We start from the raw sequence: 17,500 nt of genomic DNA, 5'->3' as shown, positions 1-17,500 counted from the left end.
CTGTAGTATAAAGTAGTCCACTATATAGGGAATAGGGCTGTAGTATAAAGTAGTGCACTATATAGGGAATAGGGCTGTAGTATAAAGTAGTGCACTATATAGGGAATAGGGCTGTAGTATAAAGTAGTGTACTATATAGGGAATAGGGCTGTAGTATAAAGTAGTGCACTATATAGGGAATAGGGCTGTAGTATAAAGTAGTGCACTATATAGGGAATAGGGCTGTAGTATAGAGTAGTGTACTATATAGGGAATAGGGCTGTAGTATAAAGTAGTTCACTATATAGGGAATAGGGCTGTAGTATAAAGTAGTGTACTATATAGGGAATAGGGCTGTAGTATAAAGTAGTTCACTATATAGGGAATAGGGCTGTAGTATAAAGTAGTGCACTATATAGGGCTGTAGTATAAAGTAGTGCACTATATAGGGAATAGGGCTGTAGTATAGAGTAGTGTACTATATAGGGAATAGGGCTGTAGTATAAAGTAGTTCACTATATAGGGAATAGGGCTGTAGTATAAAGTAGTGCACTATATAGGGAATAGGGCTGTAGTATAGAGTAGTGTACTATATAGGGAATAGGGCTGTAGTATAAAGTAGTGCACTATATAGGGAATAGGGCTGTAGTATAAAGTAGTGTACTATATAGGGAATAGGGCTGTAGTATAAATTAGTGTACTGTATAGGGAATAGGGCTCTGGTCTTTAGTAGTGTACTATATAGGCAATAGGGCTGTAGTATAAAGTAGTGTACTATATAGGGAATAGGGCTGTAGTATAAAGTAGTGTACTATATAGGGAATAGGGCTGTAGTATAAAGTAGTTCACTATATAGGGAATAGGGCTGTAGTATAAATTAGTGTACTGTATAGGGAATAGGGCTCTGGTCTTTAGTAGTGTACTATATAGGCAATAGGGCTGTAGTATAAAGTAGTGCACTATATAGGGAATAGGGCTGTAGTATAGAGTAGTGTACTATATAGGGAATAGGGCTGTAGTATAAAGTAGTTCACTATATAGGGAATAGGGCTGTAGTATAAAGTAGTGCACTATATAGGGAATAGGGCTGTAGTATAGAGTAGTGTACTATATAGGGAATAGGGCTGTAGTATAGAGTAGTGCACTATATAGGGAATAGGGCTGTAGTATAAAGTAGTGCACTATATAGGGAATAGGGCTGTAGTATAAAGTAGTTCACTATATAGGCAATAGGGCTGTAGTATAAAGTAGTGTACTATATAGGGAATAGGGCTGTAGTATAGAGTAGTGTACTATATAGGGAATAGGGCTGTAGTATAAAGTAGTTCACTATATAGGGAATAGGGCTGTAGTATAAAGTAGTGCACTATATAGGGAATAGGGCTGTAGTATAGAGTAGTGTACTATATAGGGAATAGGGCTGTAGTATAAAGTAGTTCACTATATAGGGAATAGGGCTGTAGTATAGAGTAGTGTACTATATAGGGAATAGGGCTGTAGTATAAAGTAGTGTACTATATAGGGAATAGGGCTGTAGTATAAAGTAGTGCACTATATAGGGAATAGGGCTGTAGTATAAAGTAGTGTACTATATAGGGAATAGGGCTGTAGTATAAAGTAGTTCACTATATAGGGAATAGGGCTGTAGTATAAAGTAGTGCACTATATAGGGAATAGGGCTGTAGTATAAAGTAGTGCACTATATAGGGAATAGGGCTGTAGTATAGAGTAGTGCACTATATAGGGAATAGGGCTGTAGTATAAAGTAGTTCACTATATAGGGAATAGGGCTGTAGTATAAAGTAGTGCACTATATAGGGAATAGGGCTGTAGTGCACTATATAGGGAATAGGGCTGTAGTATAAAGTAGTGCACTATATAGGGAATAGGGCTGTAGTATAGAGTAGTGTACTATATAGGGAATAGGGCTGTAGTATAAAGTAGTTCACTATATAGGGAATAGGGCTGTAGTATAAAGTAGTGCACTATATAGGGAATAGGGCTGTAGTGCACTATATAGGGAATAGGGCTGTAGTACAAAGTAGTGCACTATATAGGGAATAGGGCTGTAGTATAAAGTAGCGCACTATATAGGGAATAGGGCTGTAGTACAAAGTAGTGCACTATATAGGGAATAGGGCTGTAGTATAAAGTAGCGCACTATATAGGGAATAGGACTGTAGTATAAAGTATTGTACTATATAGGGAATAGGGCTGATCATTACACAGGTGCACTTTGTGCTGGGGACAATAAAAGGCCAATCTAAAATAAGGAGTTTTGTCGCACAACACAATGCCACAGATTTCTCATGTTTTGAGGGAGTGTGCAATTGGCATGCTGACTGCTGGAATGTCCACCAGAGCTGTTGTCAGATAATTGAATGTTAATTTCTCTACCATAAGCCGCTTTCCCAACATCATTTTAGAGAATTTGGCAGTACGTCCAACCGGCCTCACAACCGCAGACCACGTTGATGGCGTCACGTGGCCGAGCGGTTTGCCGATGTCAACGTTGCGAACAGAGTGCCCCATGGTGCCGGTGGGGTTATGGTATGGGGCAGGCATAAACTACGGACAGCCGTCACAATTGCATTTTATTGATGGCAATTTGAATGCTCAGAGATACCGTGACGAGATGCTGAGACCCATTTTATTTTAAGGTATCTGCGACAAACAGAGGCATGTCTGTATTCCCAGTCATGTGAAATCCATAGATTAGGGCCTAATGAATTCATTTCAATTGACTGATTTCCACATATGAACTGTAACTCAGTAAAATCGATGACATTATTTATTGCATGTTGCGTTTCTATTTCTCTTCAGTATAGTTGTATACAATCAGTTCTAGAATCACAATCTGATTTAGAATGAGAATGTATTCTAGAATTAGAATCTGTTCTAGAATTAGAATCAGTTCTAGAATTAGAATCAGTTCTAGAATTACAATCAGATTTAGAATGAGAATGTATTCTATAATTAAAATCTGTTCTAGAATTAGAATCAGTTCTAGAATTACAATCAGTTCTATGGTTTCTACATTTTTTCTCTTTTTTTTCTCTCAATACACATATTTCTGTCCCTACCTTACTCAATACCTTCTTCAGTATCTCCATGTTATATTAATCTCTATCCCGCTCTCTCTCTCTCTCGCTCTCTCTCTCTCTCTCTCTGTCTCTCTCTCTCTCGCTCTCTCTCTCTCTCTGTCTCTCTCTCTCTCTCTCTCTCTGTCTCTCTCTCTCTCTATCCCGCTCTCTCTCTCTCTCGCTCTCTCTCTCTCTCTCTCTCTCTCTGTCTCTCTCTCTCTCTGTCTCTCTCTCTCTCTCTCTCTCTCCTTCTCTCTCTCTCTCTGTCTCTCTCTCTGTCTCTCTCTCTGTCTCTCTCTCTCTCTCTCTCTCTCTCTCTCTCTCCCTCTCTCTCTCCCACAGGAGATGAAGTGTCTCAACATGTCAGTGGGCAGGGGGCTGACCCTGGCCTTCCCAGCTCTCCTGTGTTCCCTGGTGACCCTGGTGACCCTGGTCATGGAGGTCGAAGGTCAGAAGGTCCCCATCCTCAACATCGCTGTGATCCTGGGCCGTACGCGCTACATCTCCGACCGGGACATTCGGGCTCTCTGGAGCAAAGACGACCCCATGGACGTCAACGTGGTCACCGTATTGGTCAACGAGACTGACCCCAAGAGTATCATCACCCACGTGTGCGACCTGATGTCTGGGACCAAGATCCACGGGGTGGTGTTCGGAGACGGGACGGACCAGGAGGCCATCGCTCAGATATTGGATTTTATTTCCTCCCAGACACTGATCCCCATCCTGGGCATCCACGGGGGATCCTCCATGATCATGGCTGATAAGGTGAGGAGGGAGGGAGGGAGGAGGGAGATCCTCTATGTTCATGGCTGATGAGGTGAGGAGGGAGATCCTCTATGGTCATGGCTGATGAGGTGAGGAGGGAGATCCTCTATGGTAATGGCTGATGAGGTGAGGAGGGAGATCCTCTATGGTCATGGCTGATGAGGTGAGGAGGGAGATCCTCTATGGTCATGGCTGATGAGGTGAGGAGGGAGATCCTCTATGGTCATGGCTGATGAGGTGAGGAGGGAGATCCTCTATGGTCATGGCTGATGAGGTGAGGAGGGAGATCCTCTATGGTCATGGCTGATGAGGTGAGGAGGGAGATCCTCTATGTTCATGGCTGATGAGGTGAGGAGGGAGATCCTCTATGGTCATGGCTGATGAGGTGAGGAGGGAGGAGGTAGATTCTCTATGTTCATGGCTGATGAGGTGAGGAGGGAGGAGGTAGATCCTCTATGTTAATGGCTGATGAGGTGAGGAGGGAGATCTCTATGGTCATGGCTGATGAAGTGAGGAGGGAGATCCTCTATGGTCATGGCTGATGAGGTGAGGAGGGAGGAGGGAGATCCTCTATGTTCATGGCTGATGAGGTGAGGAGGGAGTTCCTCTATGGTCATGGCTGATGAGGTGGGGAAGGAGATCCTCTATGGTCATGGCTGATGAGGTGATGAGGGAGGGAGGAGGGAGATCCTCTGTGGTCATGGCTGATGAGGTGAGGAGGGAGGAGGGAGATCCTCTGTGTTCATGGCTGATGAGGTGGGGAGGGAGATCCTCTATGGTCATGGCTGATGAGGTGAGGAGGGAGATCCTCTATGGTCATGGCTGATGAGGTGAGGAGGGAGGGAGGAGGGAGATCCTCTGTGGTCATGGCTGATGAGGTGAGGAGGGAGATCCTCTGTGTTCATGGCTGATGAGGTGAGGAGGGAGGGAGGGAGATCCTCTATGGTCATGGCTGATGAGGTGAGGAGGGAGATCCTCTATGGTCATGGCTGATGAGGTGAGGAGGGAGATCCTCTATGGTCATGGCTGATGAGGTGAGGAGGGAGATCCTCTATGGTCATGGCTGATGAGGTGAGGAGGGAGATCCTCTATGGTCATGGCTGATGAATGTATCATTATAATGATTGGGGGGGGGGGGTATATGTGTCCTTTTTATCACATCCTAACTCCCCCTGAGACATCTGCAGGGTTCACATTGCTCAGGGCCCCTGAAGCGAATGTGGTTAAGTGCCTTGCTCAAGAGCACATCAACAGATTTGTTTAACTTGCCGGCTCAGGGTTATTTGGACCGGCAACTTATCGGGTACCGACCCAACTCTCTAACCTCGAGGCTACCTGCTGCACCCGAGGTGAGGAGGGAGGGGGTGGCGAGGGAGGGGGTGAGGAGGGAGGGAGAGGGGGAGCGGAGGGAGAGATGAGGGGGAGGGAGAGGGGGAGGGAGGGAGAGATGAGGGGGAGGGAGGGGGGAGGGAGAGATGAGGGCGAGGGAGTGATGGAGAGGGGGTGGGGAGGGAGGGAGGGAGAGGGGTGGGGATGTAGAGTTGAGGAGGGAGGGAGAGGGGGTGGGGAGGGAGAGATGAGGGGGAGGGAGGGAGGGAGGGAGAGGGGGTGGGGAGGGAGGGAGAGGGGGTGGGGAGGGAGGGTGGGAGGTAGTGGGGGTGGGGAGGGAGAGGGGGTGGGGAGGGGAGGGAGGGAGTGAGGGAGGAAGGTGAGGAGGGAGACGATGGCTATGTGAAGTCATCTGTCTCGTTGTTTTTGCCTCTTGTGGGTGTTTTATTGTATCAGAATATGTGTGAAAACAGACAGTGTGTGTGGAGAAATTAGTAGATGAATGGATGGCTGAAACTGCAAAACGGGGTATCTGCTTGGTAAGGTTTAGGGTGGGGTATCTGCTTGGTAAGGTTTAGGGTGGGGTATCTGCTTGGTAAGGTTTAGGGTGGGGTATCTGCTTGGTAAGGTTTAGGGTGGGGTATCTGCTTGGTAAGGTTTAGGGTGGGGTATCTGCTTGGTAAGGTTTAGGGTGGGGTATCTGCTTGGTAAGGTTTAGGGTGGGGTATCTGCTTGGTAAGGTTTAGGGTGGGGTATCTGCTTGGTAAGGTTTAGGGTGGGGTATCTGCTTGGTAAGGTTTAGGGTGGGGTATCTGCTTGGTAAGGTTTAGGGTGGGGTATCTGCTTGGTAAGGTTTAGGGTGGGGTATCTGCTTGGTAAGGTTTAGGGTGGGGTATCTGCTTGGTAAGGTTTAGGGTGGGGTATCTGCTTGGTAAGGTTTAGGGTGGGGTATCTGCTTGGTAAGGTTTAGGGTGGGGTATCTGCTTGGTAAGGTTTTTGGTGGGGTATCTATCTATAGGAGAAAGAGAGAGTAGGACAATAGGTAGAAGAGGAGGAGAGAGAAAGAGAGAGAGAGACACAGGTTAATGTGACCAGGTAACTCTGAGTGTGTGTGGTGCTGACAGTTTTCTTCCAGTGTAAACAACAGATTCCTCTTCACCTATACTCTGCTCAAGACCTCGGATGATCCCCTCTCTCTCTGTCTCTCTCTCTCTCTTTCTCTCTCTCTCTCTCTCCCTCTCTCTCTCTCTCTCTGTTCAGCTGAACTCCTCTGTCTCCAGGTGGTCTCTAGTACTGACTGGTTCTCTAGTACTGACTGGTTCTGTCTCCAGGTGGTCTCTAGTACTGACTGGTTCTCTAGTACTGACTGGTTTTGTCTCCAGGTGGTCTCTAGTACTGACTGGTTTTGTCTCCAGGTGGTCTCTAGTACTGACTGGTTCTGTCTCCAGGTGGTCTCTAGTACTGACTGGTTCTCTAGTACTGACTGGTTCTCTAGTACTGACTGGGTCTCTAGTACTGACTGGTTCTCTAGTACTGACTGGTTCTGTCTCCAGGTGGTCTCTAGTACTGACTGGTTCTCTAGTACTGACTGGTTCTGTCTCCAGGTGGTCTCTAGTACTGACTGGTTCTCTAGTACTGACTGGTTCTCTAGTACTGACTGGTTCTGTCTCCAGGTGGTCTCTTGTACTGACTGGTTCTGTCTCCAGGTGGTCTCTAGTACTGACTGGTTCTGTCTCCAGGTGGTCTCTAGTACTGACTGGTTCTGTCTCCAGGTGGTCTCTAGTACTGACTGGTTCTAGTACTGACTGGTTCTGTCTCCAGGTGGTCTCTAGTACTGACTGGTTCTGTCTCCAGGTCGTCTCTAGTACTGACTGGGTCTCTAGTACTGACTGGTTCTCTAGTACTGACTGGTTCTGTCTCCAGGTAGTCTCTAGTACTGACTGGTTCTGTCTCCAGGTAGTCTCTAGTACTGACTGGTTCTGTCTCTAGGTGGTCTCTTGTACTGACTGGTTCTGTCTCCAGGTGGTCTCTAGTACTGACTGGTTCTGTCTCCAGGTGGTCTCTAGTACTGACTGGTTCTGTCTCCAGGTGGTCTCTAGTACTGACTGGTTCTAGTACTGACTGGTTCTGTCTCCAGGTGGTCTCTAGTACTGACTGGTTCTGTCTCCAGGTGGTCTCTAGTACTGACTGGTTCTCTAGTACTGACTGGGTTTCTAGTACTGACTGGTTCTGTCTCCAGGTGGTCTCTAGTACTGACTGGTTCTCTAGTACTGACTGGGTTTCTAGTACTGACTGGTTCTGTCTCCAGGTGGTCTCTAGTACTGACTGGTTCTCTAGTACTGACTGGTTCTCTAGTACTGACTGGTTCTGTCTCCAGGTGGTCTCTAGTACTGACTGGTTCTCTAGTACTGACTGGGTTTCTAGTACTGACTGGTTCTGTCTCCAGGTGGTCTCTAGTACTGACTGGTTCTCTAGTACTGACTGGTTCTCTAGTACTGACTGGGTTTCTAGTACTGACTGGTTCTGTCTCCAGGTGGTCTCTAGTACTGACTGGTTCTCTAGTACTGACTGGTTCTGTCTCCAGGTGGTCTCTAGTACTGACTGGTTCTGTCTCCAGGTGGTCTCTAGTACTGACTGGTTCTGTCTCCAGGTGGTCTCTAGTACTGACTGGTTCTCTAGTACTGACTGGTTCTGTCTCCAGGTTGTCTCTAGTACTGACTGGTTCTCTAGTACTGACTGGTTCTGTCTCCAGGTGGTTCTCTAGTACTGACTGGTTCTGTCTCCAGGTGGTCTCTAGTACTGACTGGTTCTGTGTCGACAGGGGAGCTGCTATTCTCTTTCGTCACGTAGAGAGCTCTCCTCAGACAGACAGAGAAGAGTGGCAACAAGATATAAATTGACTCCAGAATCCACGGTGTGATAAACATAGACTTTTGACGGTTAAATGTAGGTTTTAATCCAGCGGTGAAGGGCTCAGAACGGCTGAGCTTTCTCCCGCAGATTCATGCACATTCATTGTTTCATCGTGTGAATCGTGTTTTATCAATTCCCCCAGTACACGTCACCAGTAGTAAATGTAGCGTTAATCCCCATCATTTGGTTCCATTCATGTCTGTTCATAAATGCAGGTATTAATTACAGTAAAGTAGTGTAGTAGTGTAGTAAAGTAGTGTGTCTGTTAATAAATGCAGGTATTAATTACAGTAAAGCAGTGTAGTAGTGTAGTAAAGTAGTGTAGTAAAGTAGTGTAGTGTAGTAGTGTAGTAAAGTAGTGTGTCTGTTAATAAATGCAGGTATTCATTACAGTAAAGCAGTGTAGTAGTGTAGTAAAGTAGTGTGTCTGTTAATAAATGCTGGTATGAATTACAGTAAAGCAGTGTAGTAGTGTAGTAAAGTAGTGTGGCTGTTCATAAATGCAGGTATTAATTACAGTAAAGCAGTGTGGTAGTGTAGTAAAGTAGTGTGGCTGTTCATAAATGCAGGTATTAATTACAGTAAAGCAGTGTAGTAGTGTAGTAAAGTAGTGTGGCTGTTAATAAATGCAGGTATTAATTACAGTAAAGCAGTGTAGTAGTGTAGTAAAGTAGTGTAGTAAAGTAGTGTAGTAGTGTAGTAAAGTAGTGTGGCTGTTAATAAATGCAGGTATTAATTACAGTAAAGCAGTGTAGTAGTGTAGTAAAGTAGTGTAGTAGTGTAGTAAAGTAGTGTGGCTGTTAATAAATGCAGGTATTAATTACAGTAAAGCAGTGTAGTAGTGTAGTAAAGTAGTGTGGCTGTTAATAAATGCAGGTATTAATTACAGTAAAGCAGTGTAGTAGTGTAGTAAAGTAGTGTGGATGTTAATAAATGCAGGTATTAATTACAGTAAAGCAGTGTAGTAGTGTAGTAAAGTAGTGTGGCTGTTCATAAATGCAGGTATTAATTACAGTCATTTTACCGTTCTCATTCTCAGAGTGGAAACGTACGTTTTGCAGAGTTCACAACCTGCTACAGTTTTGGTTCATTTCATAACCTATCGTTTTTTAGGAGATTTGTCAAGTGTTTTCATTGTCTGGTGTCTGTAGTGGCTCCGTGTGATCAACAAGCACGTCGTCTGGTTTCTCCTGATAACGCTGTGGGGGTTGAATAGAAGCACTTGGCCCGCTGCGCCGAAATGTAGAAAATGATTTATATTTTTAAAAACTGTTTTTAACTCCAGATGGCATTTAGAATTCTACATTTTGATATTGTTGTATTTTTCTTAAAACACACTGTTGGTTAAGGGGCTCGTCGGTCAGCATTTCACTGTGATGTCTACACCTGTTGGTTAAGGGGCTCGTCGGTCAGCATTTCACTGTAATGTTTACACCTGTTGGTTAAGGGCTGGTCAGTCAGCATTTCACTGTGATGTTTACACCTGTTGGTTAAGGGCTGGTCGGTCAGCATTTCACTGTGATGTTTACACTTGTTGGTTAAGGGGCTCGTCGGTCAGCATTTCACTGTAATGTTTACACCTGTTGGTTAAGGGCTAGTCGGTCAGCATTTCACTGTAATGTTTACACCTGTTGGTTAAGGGCTGGTCAGTCAGCATTTCACTGTGATGTTTACACCTGTTGGTTAAGGGCTGGTCGGTCAGCATTTCACTGTGATGTTTACACCTGTTGGTTAAGGGGCTGGTCGGTCAGCATTTCACTGTGATGTTTACACTTGTTGGTTAAGGGGCTCGTCGGTCAGCATTTCACTGTAATGTTTACACCTGTTGGTTAAGGGCTGGTCGGTCAGCATTTCACTGTAATGTTTACACCTGTTGGTTAAGGGCTGGTCAGTCAGCATTTCACTGTAATGTTTACACCTGTTGGTTAAGGGCTGGTCAGTCAGCATTTCACTGTAATGTTTACACCTGTTGGTTAAGGGCTGTTCAGCATTTCACTGTGATGTTTACACCTGTTGGTTAAGGGCTCGTCAGCATTTCACTGTAATGTTTACACTTGTTGGTTAAGGGCTGGTCAGCATTTCACTGTAATGTTTACACCTGTTGGTTAAGGGCTGGTCAGTCAGCATTTCACTGTAATGTTTACACCTGTTGGTTAAGGGCTGGTCGGTCAGCATTTCACTGTAATGTTTACACCTGTTGGTTAAGGGCTGGTCAGTCAGCATTTCACTGTGATGTTTACACCTGTTGGTTAAGGGCTCGTCGGTCAGCATTTCACTGTAATGTTTACACCTGTTGGTTAAGGGCTGGTCGGTCAGCATTTCACTGTAATGTTTACACCTGTTGGTTAAGGGCTGGTCGGTCAGCATTTCACTGTAATGTTTACACCTGTTGGTTAAGGGCTGGTCAGTCAGCATTTCACTGTGATGTTTACACCTGTTGGTTAAGGGCTCGTCAGCATTTCACTGTAATGTTTACACCTGTTGGTTAAGGGCTGGTCGGTCAGCATTTCACTGTAATGTTTACACCTGTTGGTTAAGGGCTGGTCAGCATTTCACTGTAATGTTTACACCTGTTGGTTAAGGGCTGGTCGGTCAGCATTTCACTGTAATGTTTACACCTGTTGGTTAAGGGCTGGTCAGTCAGCATTTCACTGTAATGTTTACACCTGTTGGTTAAGGGCTCGTCAGCATTTCACTGTAATGTTTACACCTGTTGTATTTGGCTCATGTGACGAATACAATTTGATTTGATTTGATTTGATGTGTTGCGCCACGAACAGTCTTCTGAAAACACGTTTTCCTGCTGAGGAGCTACAGGAGGAATCACTCTTAGAATGTTGTCCTCCTGCAGGGACCTACTGAGGAGCTACAGGATAAAATCCCTCTCAGAATGTTGTCCTCCTGCAGCGACCTACTGAGGAGCTACAGGATAAAATCCCTCTCAGAATGTTGTCCTCCTGCAGCGACCTACTGAGGAGCTACAGGGTAAAATCCCTCTCAGAATGTTGTCCTCCTGCAGGGACCTACTGAGGAGCTACAGGATAAAATCCCTCTCAGAATGTTGTCCTCCTGCAGGGACCTACTGAGGAGCTACAGGAGGAATCACTCTCAGAATGTTGTCCTCCTGCAGGGACCTACTGAGGAGCTACAGGATGAAATCCCTCTCAGAATGTTGTCCTCCTGCAGGGACCTACTGAGGAGCTACAGGAGGAATCACTCTCAGAATGTTGTCCTCCTGCAGGGACCTACTGAGGAGCTACAGGATGAAATCCAACTCAGAATGTTGTCCTCCTGCAGCGACCTACTGAGGAGCTACAGGATAACATCCCTCTCAGAATGCTGTCCTCCTGCAGCGACCTACTGAGGAGCTACAGGATAAAATCCCTCTCAGAATGTTGTCCTCCTGCAGCGACCTAGTGAGGAGCTACAGGATAACATCCCTCTCAGAATGTTGTCCTCCTGCAGCGACCTACTGAGGAGCTACAGGATAAAATCCCTCTCAGAATGTTGTCCTCCTGCAGCGACCTAGTGAGGAGCTACAGGATAACATCACTCTCAGAATGTTGTCCTCCTGCAGCGACCTACTGAGGAGCTACAGGATAAAATTCCTCTCAGAATGTTTTCCTCCTGCAGCGACCTACTGAGGAGCTACAGGATAACATCCCTCTCAGAATGCTGTCCTCCTGCAGCGACCTACTGAGGAGCTACAGGATAACATCCCTCTCAGAATGCTGTCCTCCTGCAGCGACCTACTGAGGAGCTACAGGATAAAATCCCTCTCAGAATGTTGTCCTCCTGCAGCGACCTAGTGAGGAGCTACAGGATAACATCACTCTCAGAATGTTGTCCTCCTGCAGCGACCTACTGAGGAGCTACAGGATAAAATCCCTCTCAGAATGTTGTCCTCCTGCAGCGACCTAGTGAGGAGCTACAGGATAAAATCCCTCTCAGAATGTTGTCCTCCTGCAGCGACCTACTGAGGAGCTACAGGATAAAATCCCTCTCAGAATGTTGTCCTCCTGCAGTGACCTACTGAGGAGCTACAGGGTAAAATCCCTCTCAGAATGTTGTCCTCCTGCAGCGACCTACTGAGGAGCTACAGGATAAAATCCCTCTCAGCATGTTGTCCTCCTGCAGCGACCTACTGAGGAGCTACAGGATAAAATCCCTCTCAGAATGTTGTCCTCCTGCAGCGACCTGCTGAAGAGCTACAGGATAAAATCCCGCTCTCTGTTTGCTGTGTGTTAGTTGTGTTAGATAAATAAGACACACGACGACTAAGGAAAATACACAGGCCAATTGAATACCACTCAATTATGAATTATGCTAATTAACCTATTGACCGACAGGTCAAATGTATTTCCATCAATGAATAAAAAGCTTTATAAAATATATAAAAATACAATCGCAAGGGATTTTCTTTCTTCTTCTCGGGGTAATGTGTGTGTGTGTGTGTGTTTGTTGTGTTGAGGTGTGTGTTGTGTTGGGGTGTGTGTGTGTTTACATGTATTAATGCGTGACGATCCAGGCTTGTTATTCATCCTCACTGTTGTCTCGCCTTAGGCTTCCTCATCACAGACACAGAGAGAGAGATAACAAGAGAGAGAGAGATAACGAGATCGAGAGAGAGAGAGAGAGAGAGTTCCGGAGTTCCAAATTGAGCAGCTGCTGAAAAAATGAGCTCCTGTATATATTGAGATTTAAATGGTTTTTTAGAGTGAAGTACATCGAAAAAATCAAAAGAAAACTGCAAGACTCAATAGAAGACAATACAAGCAACAAACCAAAAAGACAGGATTTTGAAAAAGTAACTATTTTTCATAAAATTATACAGTTATCTTAGCTAGCTGAATTGTTAGCTGAATTGTTTACATGTTGCTAAGCAGTTGCTAGGGACTCTCCTGGAAGAAGCTAGCTAGCTTACAAAGAATAACAAAAAAATATCTAGTTAACAGAAGAAAGGAAGACAAAATAAGGACAAAATAAGGACAGAAGAAAAAGGAAAAGAAAAAAGGACAACAAAGTGAAACAGTCCTGTGAAGAAACAAGAGAGCATTATACAAGAAACAGCACTTCTATTGCAACATTGTAGCCAACATCACCAGCGTTGCTATGGAAATTGTTTACCCACCAGACATCCAAACAGAGAAAGCTAAGAAAAGTTTCAAAGGTTTGTTGATGGGACAGAACCATGAATGCCTGTTTGCAGATCTTACCAGTTACAAAACAAGAGCAAATTTAATTTTTAATACCAATCGAGGGAACATATGGAAAAAGGTTATTTGCAACCATTTCCCTTTCTCAAAAAAGAGGGGCATCAGCCAAGGATGTCAGATCAGCATTTTTGAAGAAGCTGACCAGAGCAACACATATCAAACAGTAAACTTATATAATAATGGAACTGTATTGATACAAGGCAATGATTCAAGCCTCCAGGCTTTTGAGAATAGGTTTGCTACCCTAAAAGAAGACGCTGACATCATCTCAGAAAATGAGGAAAAAGTCAAGGAGGGAGATGGAGAAAAGCAGACCCCAATGGTCTCTGTGACCCAGCAGGAAGCCCTCAACGTCCCTTTACCTACCTCACCTGCAGCAGACAGAGTCAAGGACATGACAATTTCAATAAGAACACCTGCTATGCAACGTTTCCACAACACCCTCTCTCTAGTCGAAGCAGAGGTCATAGAACTCAGAGAGAAGAAGCTTCAAGAGGAGGACACTGTCCAGAAACTCAAAGAAGAGATGAAACAGTTCAGGGAGGAGAGCAGAGCATCCATAGCTAAATTAGAAAGCAGAATGGACAAGCTGAGTCAGACAAATGATGACCTCAGAGTACATCTGAGCACAACTAGAAAGGAGCTCGAACAAAAAGAGAGGTACATTGACACCCTCAACCGGCAGAGAGTCATTGTGTCCTCTGCATCTAGAGAACATGTCCACCAGCTTGGTACAACACAAGCAGAACCTGAGACCAGCATGGCCTCCACTACACAGCCGGATGACACTGCACCAGCCTACCAGTCTGCTCCAGCCCAGGTCAACCTACCAGCCTCTCAGTCTGCTCCAGCCCAGGTCAACCTACCAGCCTCCCAGTCTGCTCCAGCCCAGGTCAGAATACCAGCCTCCCAGTCTGCTCCAGCCCAGGTTAACCTACCAGCCTCCCAGTCTGCTCCAGCCCAGGTCAACCTACCAGCCTCCCAGTCTGCTCCAGCCCAGGTCAGAATACCAGCCTCCCAGTCTGCTCCAGCCCAGGTTAACCTACCAGCCTCCCAGTCTGCTCCAGCCCAGGTCAACCTTCCAGCCTCCCAGTCTGCTCCAGCCCAGGTCAGAATACCAGCCTCCCAGTCTGCTCCAGCCCAGGTTAACCTACCAGCCTCCCAGTCTGCTCCAGCCCAGGTCAACCTACCAGCCTCCCAGTCTGCTCCAGCCCAGGTCAGAATACCAGCCTCCCAGTCTGCTCCAACCCAGGTTAACCTACCAGCCTCCCAGTCTGCTCCAGCCCAGGTCAGAATACCAGCCTCCCAGTCTGCTCCACCCAGACAATCACCCACAACTGCAATTCTAATTGATTCAAATGGGAAGTTCTTAGTCCAGGAAAGATTATTCCCTAGACACCAGGTGTATAAGTTCTGGTGTCCTACAACTGAGAGTGCAATGCAGCTACTCAGTCAGACCAGGATTGACACCCCTGACAACATCATCATCCACACTGGCACAAACGACCTTCATGCCAAAGGTGAAAATGTATCTGGGGCAGTGAGAAGAGTGGCAGAACGGGCACAGGCTATGTTCCCAACAACCAATATAGTTGTGTCCACCCTCCTACCAAGAAAAGACTTCCCAGAAAAGTTGATCGACAAAATAAATCAACAGATCACTGTGGACTGTGCCTCACTGCTCAACGTCAGAACGGCTCACCACCCCACTCTGACATGTCAACACTTATATGATAATATACATCTTGATCAGGACAGTATCAGAACCTTTGCCAAGGACCTAAAAGATGCAACACTTGGCAGGGACCCACACACCCATCACCCCAGCAACAAAGGTCCCCCGCCCCACCTTCTGAAACAACAGTACCTCCACCATCCCGAGGAGAAAAGAGCCAGACATGGCTTATTACAGCACAGCTCTACTAGACCAGGCCCAACACAGCACAGCTCTACTAGACCCGGCCCATCACAACACAGCTCTACTAGACCCGGCCCTTCACAACACAGCTCTACTAGACCCGGCCCATCCCAACACAGCTCTACTAGACCTGGCCCATCACAACACAGCTCTACTAGACCCGGCCCATCACAACACAGCTCTACTAGACCCGGCCCATCACAACACAGCTCTACTAGACCCGGCCAATCACAACACAGCTCTACTAGACCCGGCCCATCACAACACAGCTCTACTAGACCCGGCCCATCACAACACAGCTCTACTAGACCTGTCCCATCACAACACAGCTCTACTAGACCCAGCCCATCACAACACAGCTCTGACCACTACTCCAGGGTCGGTCAGAACACTGCCCTTCAGGGAAGTAGACCACATGATGCAGTCCACACCATGTATCAATTAGATCGTCAGCCTACATATGCTGAGGTAACCTCTGGCAGAAGACCCCTAGAACAATCAGAGATAGGAGAGGTGCGCCAACTACTGCAACTAATATGCAGACTACTGAGCTAGACAGTCCCTTTAATTCACACACGGGCACACACGCGCACACACACACACACACAAACACACAGGGTTGCAGATTGCACATAAAATAAGTACAGTGCAATCTTATTCCATTCTTATTCATTTGTTTACAAATATTCCTAAATGTATTGACACCGGTATTATAATAATTATTATATGTAATGGTGTGTGTCTGTGTGTGTGTGTGCGCGTGTGTGTGTATGTGTGTATATATATATATATATATATATATATATGTGTATGTGTATATATATGTATATATATATGTGTGTGTGTGTATGTGTGTGTGTGTGTGTGTGTGTGTGTGTGTGTGTGTGTGTGTGTGTGTGTGTGTGTGTGTGTGTGTGTGTGTGTGTATGTGTGTATATGTATGTATGTGTATGTATGTGTATGTGTATGTATATATATATATATATATATGTATGTGTATGTATATATGTATGTATATGTGTATATATGTATGTATGTATATGTATATATATATATATATATATATATATATATATATATAGTATTTTATTTTTTTTGTTATTTTCGATGTACTTTACTCAAACCAGTGAATATCACTTATTATAAATGAGATCATTAACTATCAGCTCTTGGAATATCCAGGGCCTATACTCTTCACATTTTGGTTATAAAACAACTAATCCAGAATTGATTAAAAACATCAAGGGACAGGACATCATAATCCTACTGGAAACATGGTGTCGTGGAGACATAGATACTCAGTGTCCCTCAGGCTATAGAGAAAGTTTAATACCATCAATCAAACATAAAAATGTTAAACGGGGCCGAGACTCAGGTGGAATCATCATTTGGCATAAGCAGGACTTAGCACTGAATGAAATGAAAAAAGGTACCACTCACATTTGGCTAAAACTTAACAAAGGTACAATCTATTGTGACAATGATGTATACATATGTGCAGCTTATGCTCCTCCTTCAGATTCATCATATTATGATGATCAGTTTTTTGACAATCTCCAGACAGAAATCATTACATTTCAGGCGCAGGGTAAAGTGCTTCTTTGTGGAGATTTCAATGCAAGAACAGGTTCTGAGCCTGACTACACTGATGCGGGAGGTAACCACCACATATTTGGACACCCCTCCTTGTACAGTAGCCCTATTATAAATAATAGCAACAGTCCTGACCAAATACTGAACAAAAATGGAAAAGAGTTAGTACATCTCTGTCGAGCCTTAGGCCTGTACATGCTTAATGGTAGAATCAGAGGGGACTCTTTAGGTCAGTTTACTTACTGCTCAGCTCTTGGGACAAGTGTAGTCGATTATGCCATCACTGACATTGACCCCTCCTCCATTAGTGCATTCACTGTCAGACCACAGACACCATTGTCAGATCACAGTCAGATCAACGTGTTTCTGAAGAAATTAACCGGCAATATTCATTCAAAAAAACAGCCCAATAAACTTTACAACATAAACCAATCGTTCAGATGGGCTCCAAACAGTGCAGAGGCATTCATTGAAACATTGAACTCAAATGAAATGATGAACTCTATACAGTTTTTCAATAACTCACAGTACCAAAACAATAAAGATGGTGTCAATTCAGCTACCCAAAACATCAACTGCATATTCCAAAAAGCAGCATTGAAAGCAAATTTGAGAAAACCAAAGCAATGCAACATCAGAAGCAAAAATCAAAATGTTTCTGACAAATGGTTTGATAATGAATGTAAAACAATTAGAAAACA

General features: G+C 45.0%; 1 protein-coding gene across 1 annotated transcript in view; it reads left to right on the top strand.

The window, feature by feature from the left end:
- grin2aa (glutamate ionotropic receptor NMDA type subunit 2A a) overlaps positions 1-17,500 on the top strand; it is a 346,195-nt gene that overhangs the window by 34,699 nt on the left and 293,996 nt on the right. Inside the window, exon 2 of the mRNA XM_090194485.1 lies at positions 3,405-3,830. Within this exon, the coding sequence (XP_090050611.1) occupies positions 3,408-3,830 (423 nt within the window). The 5' untranslated portion in view covers positions 3,405-3,407. The remainder of the gene's footprint in view (positions 1-3,404; positions 3,831-17,500) is intronic.

This window comes from Oncorhynchus mykiss, chromosome 13 (assembly GCF_057628025.1).
Source record: "Oncorhynchus mykiss isolate SJ-2025 chromosome 13, ASM5762802v1, whole genome shotgun sequence".
NCBI classification, from domain to species: domain Eukaryota; kingdom Metazoa; phylum Chordata; class Actinopteri; order Salmoniformes; family Salmonidae; genus Oncorhynchus; species Oncorhynchus mykiss.
The sequence above is the reverse complement of the archived record's forward strand: the minus strand, read 5'-3'. Positions and strand labels throughout refer to the sequence as shown.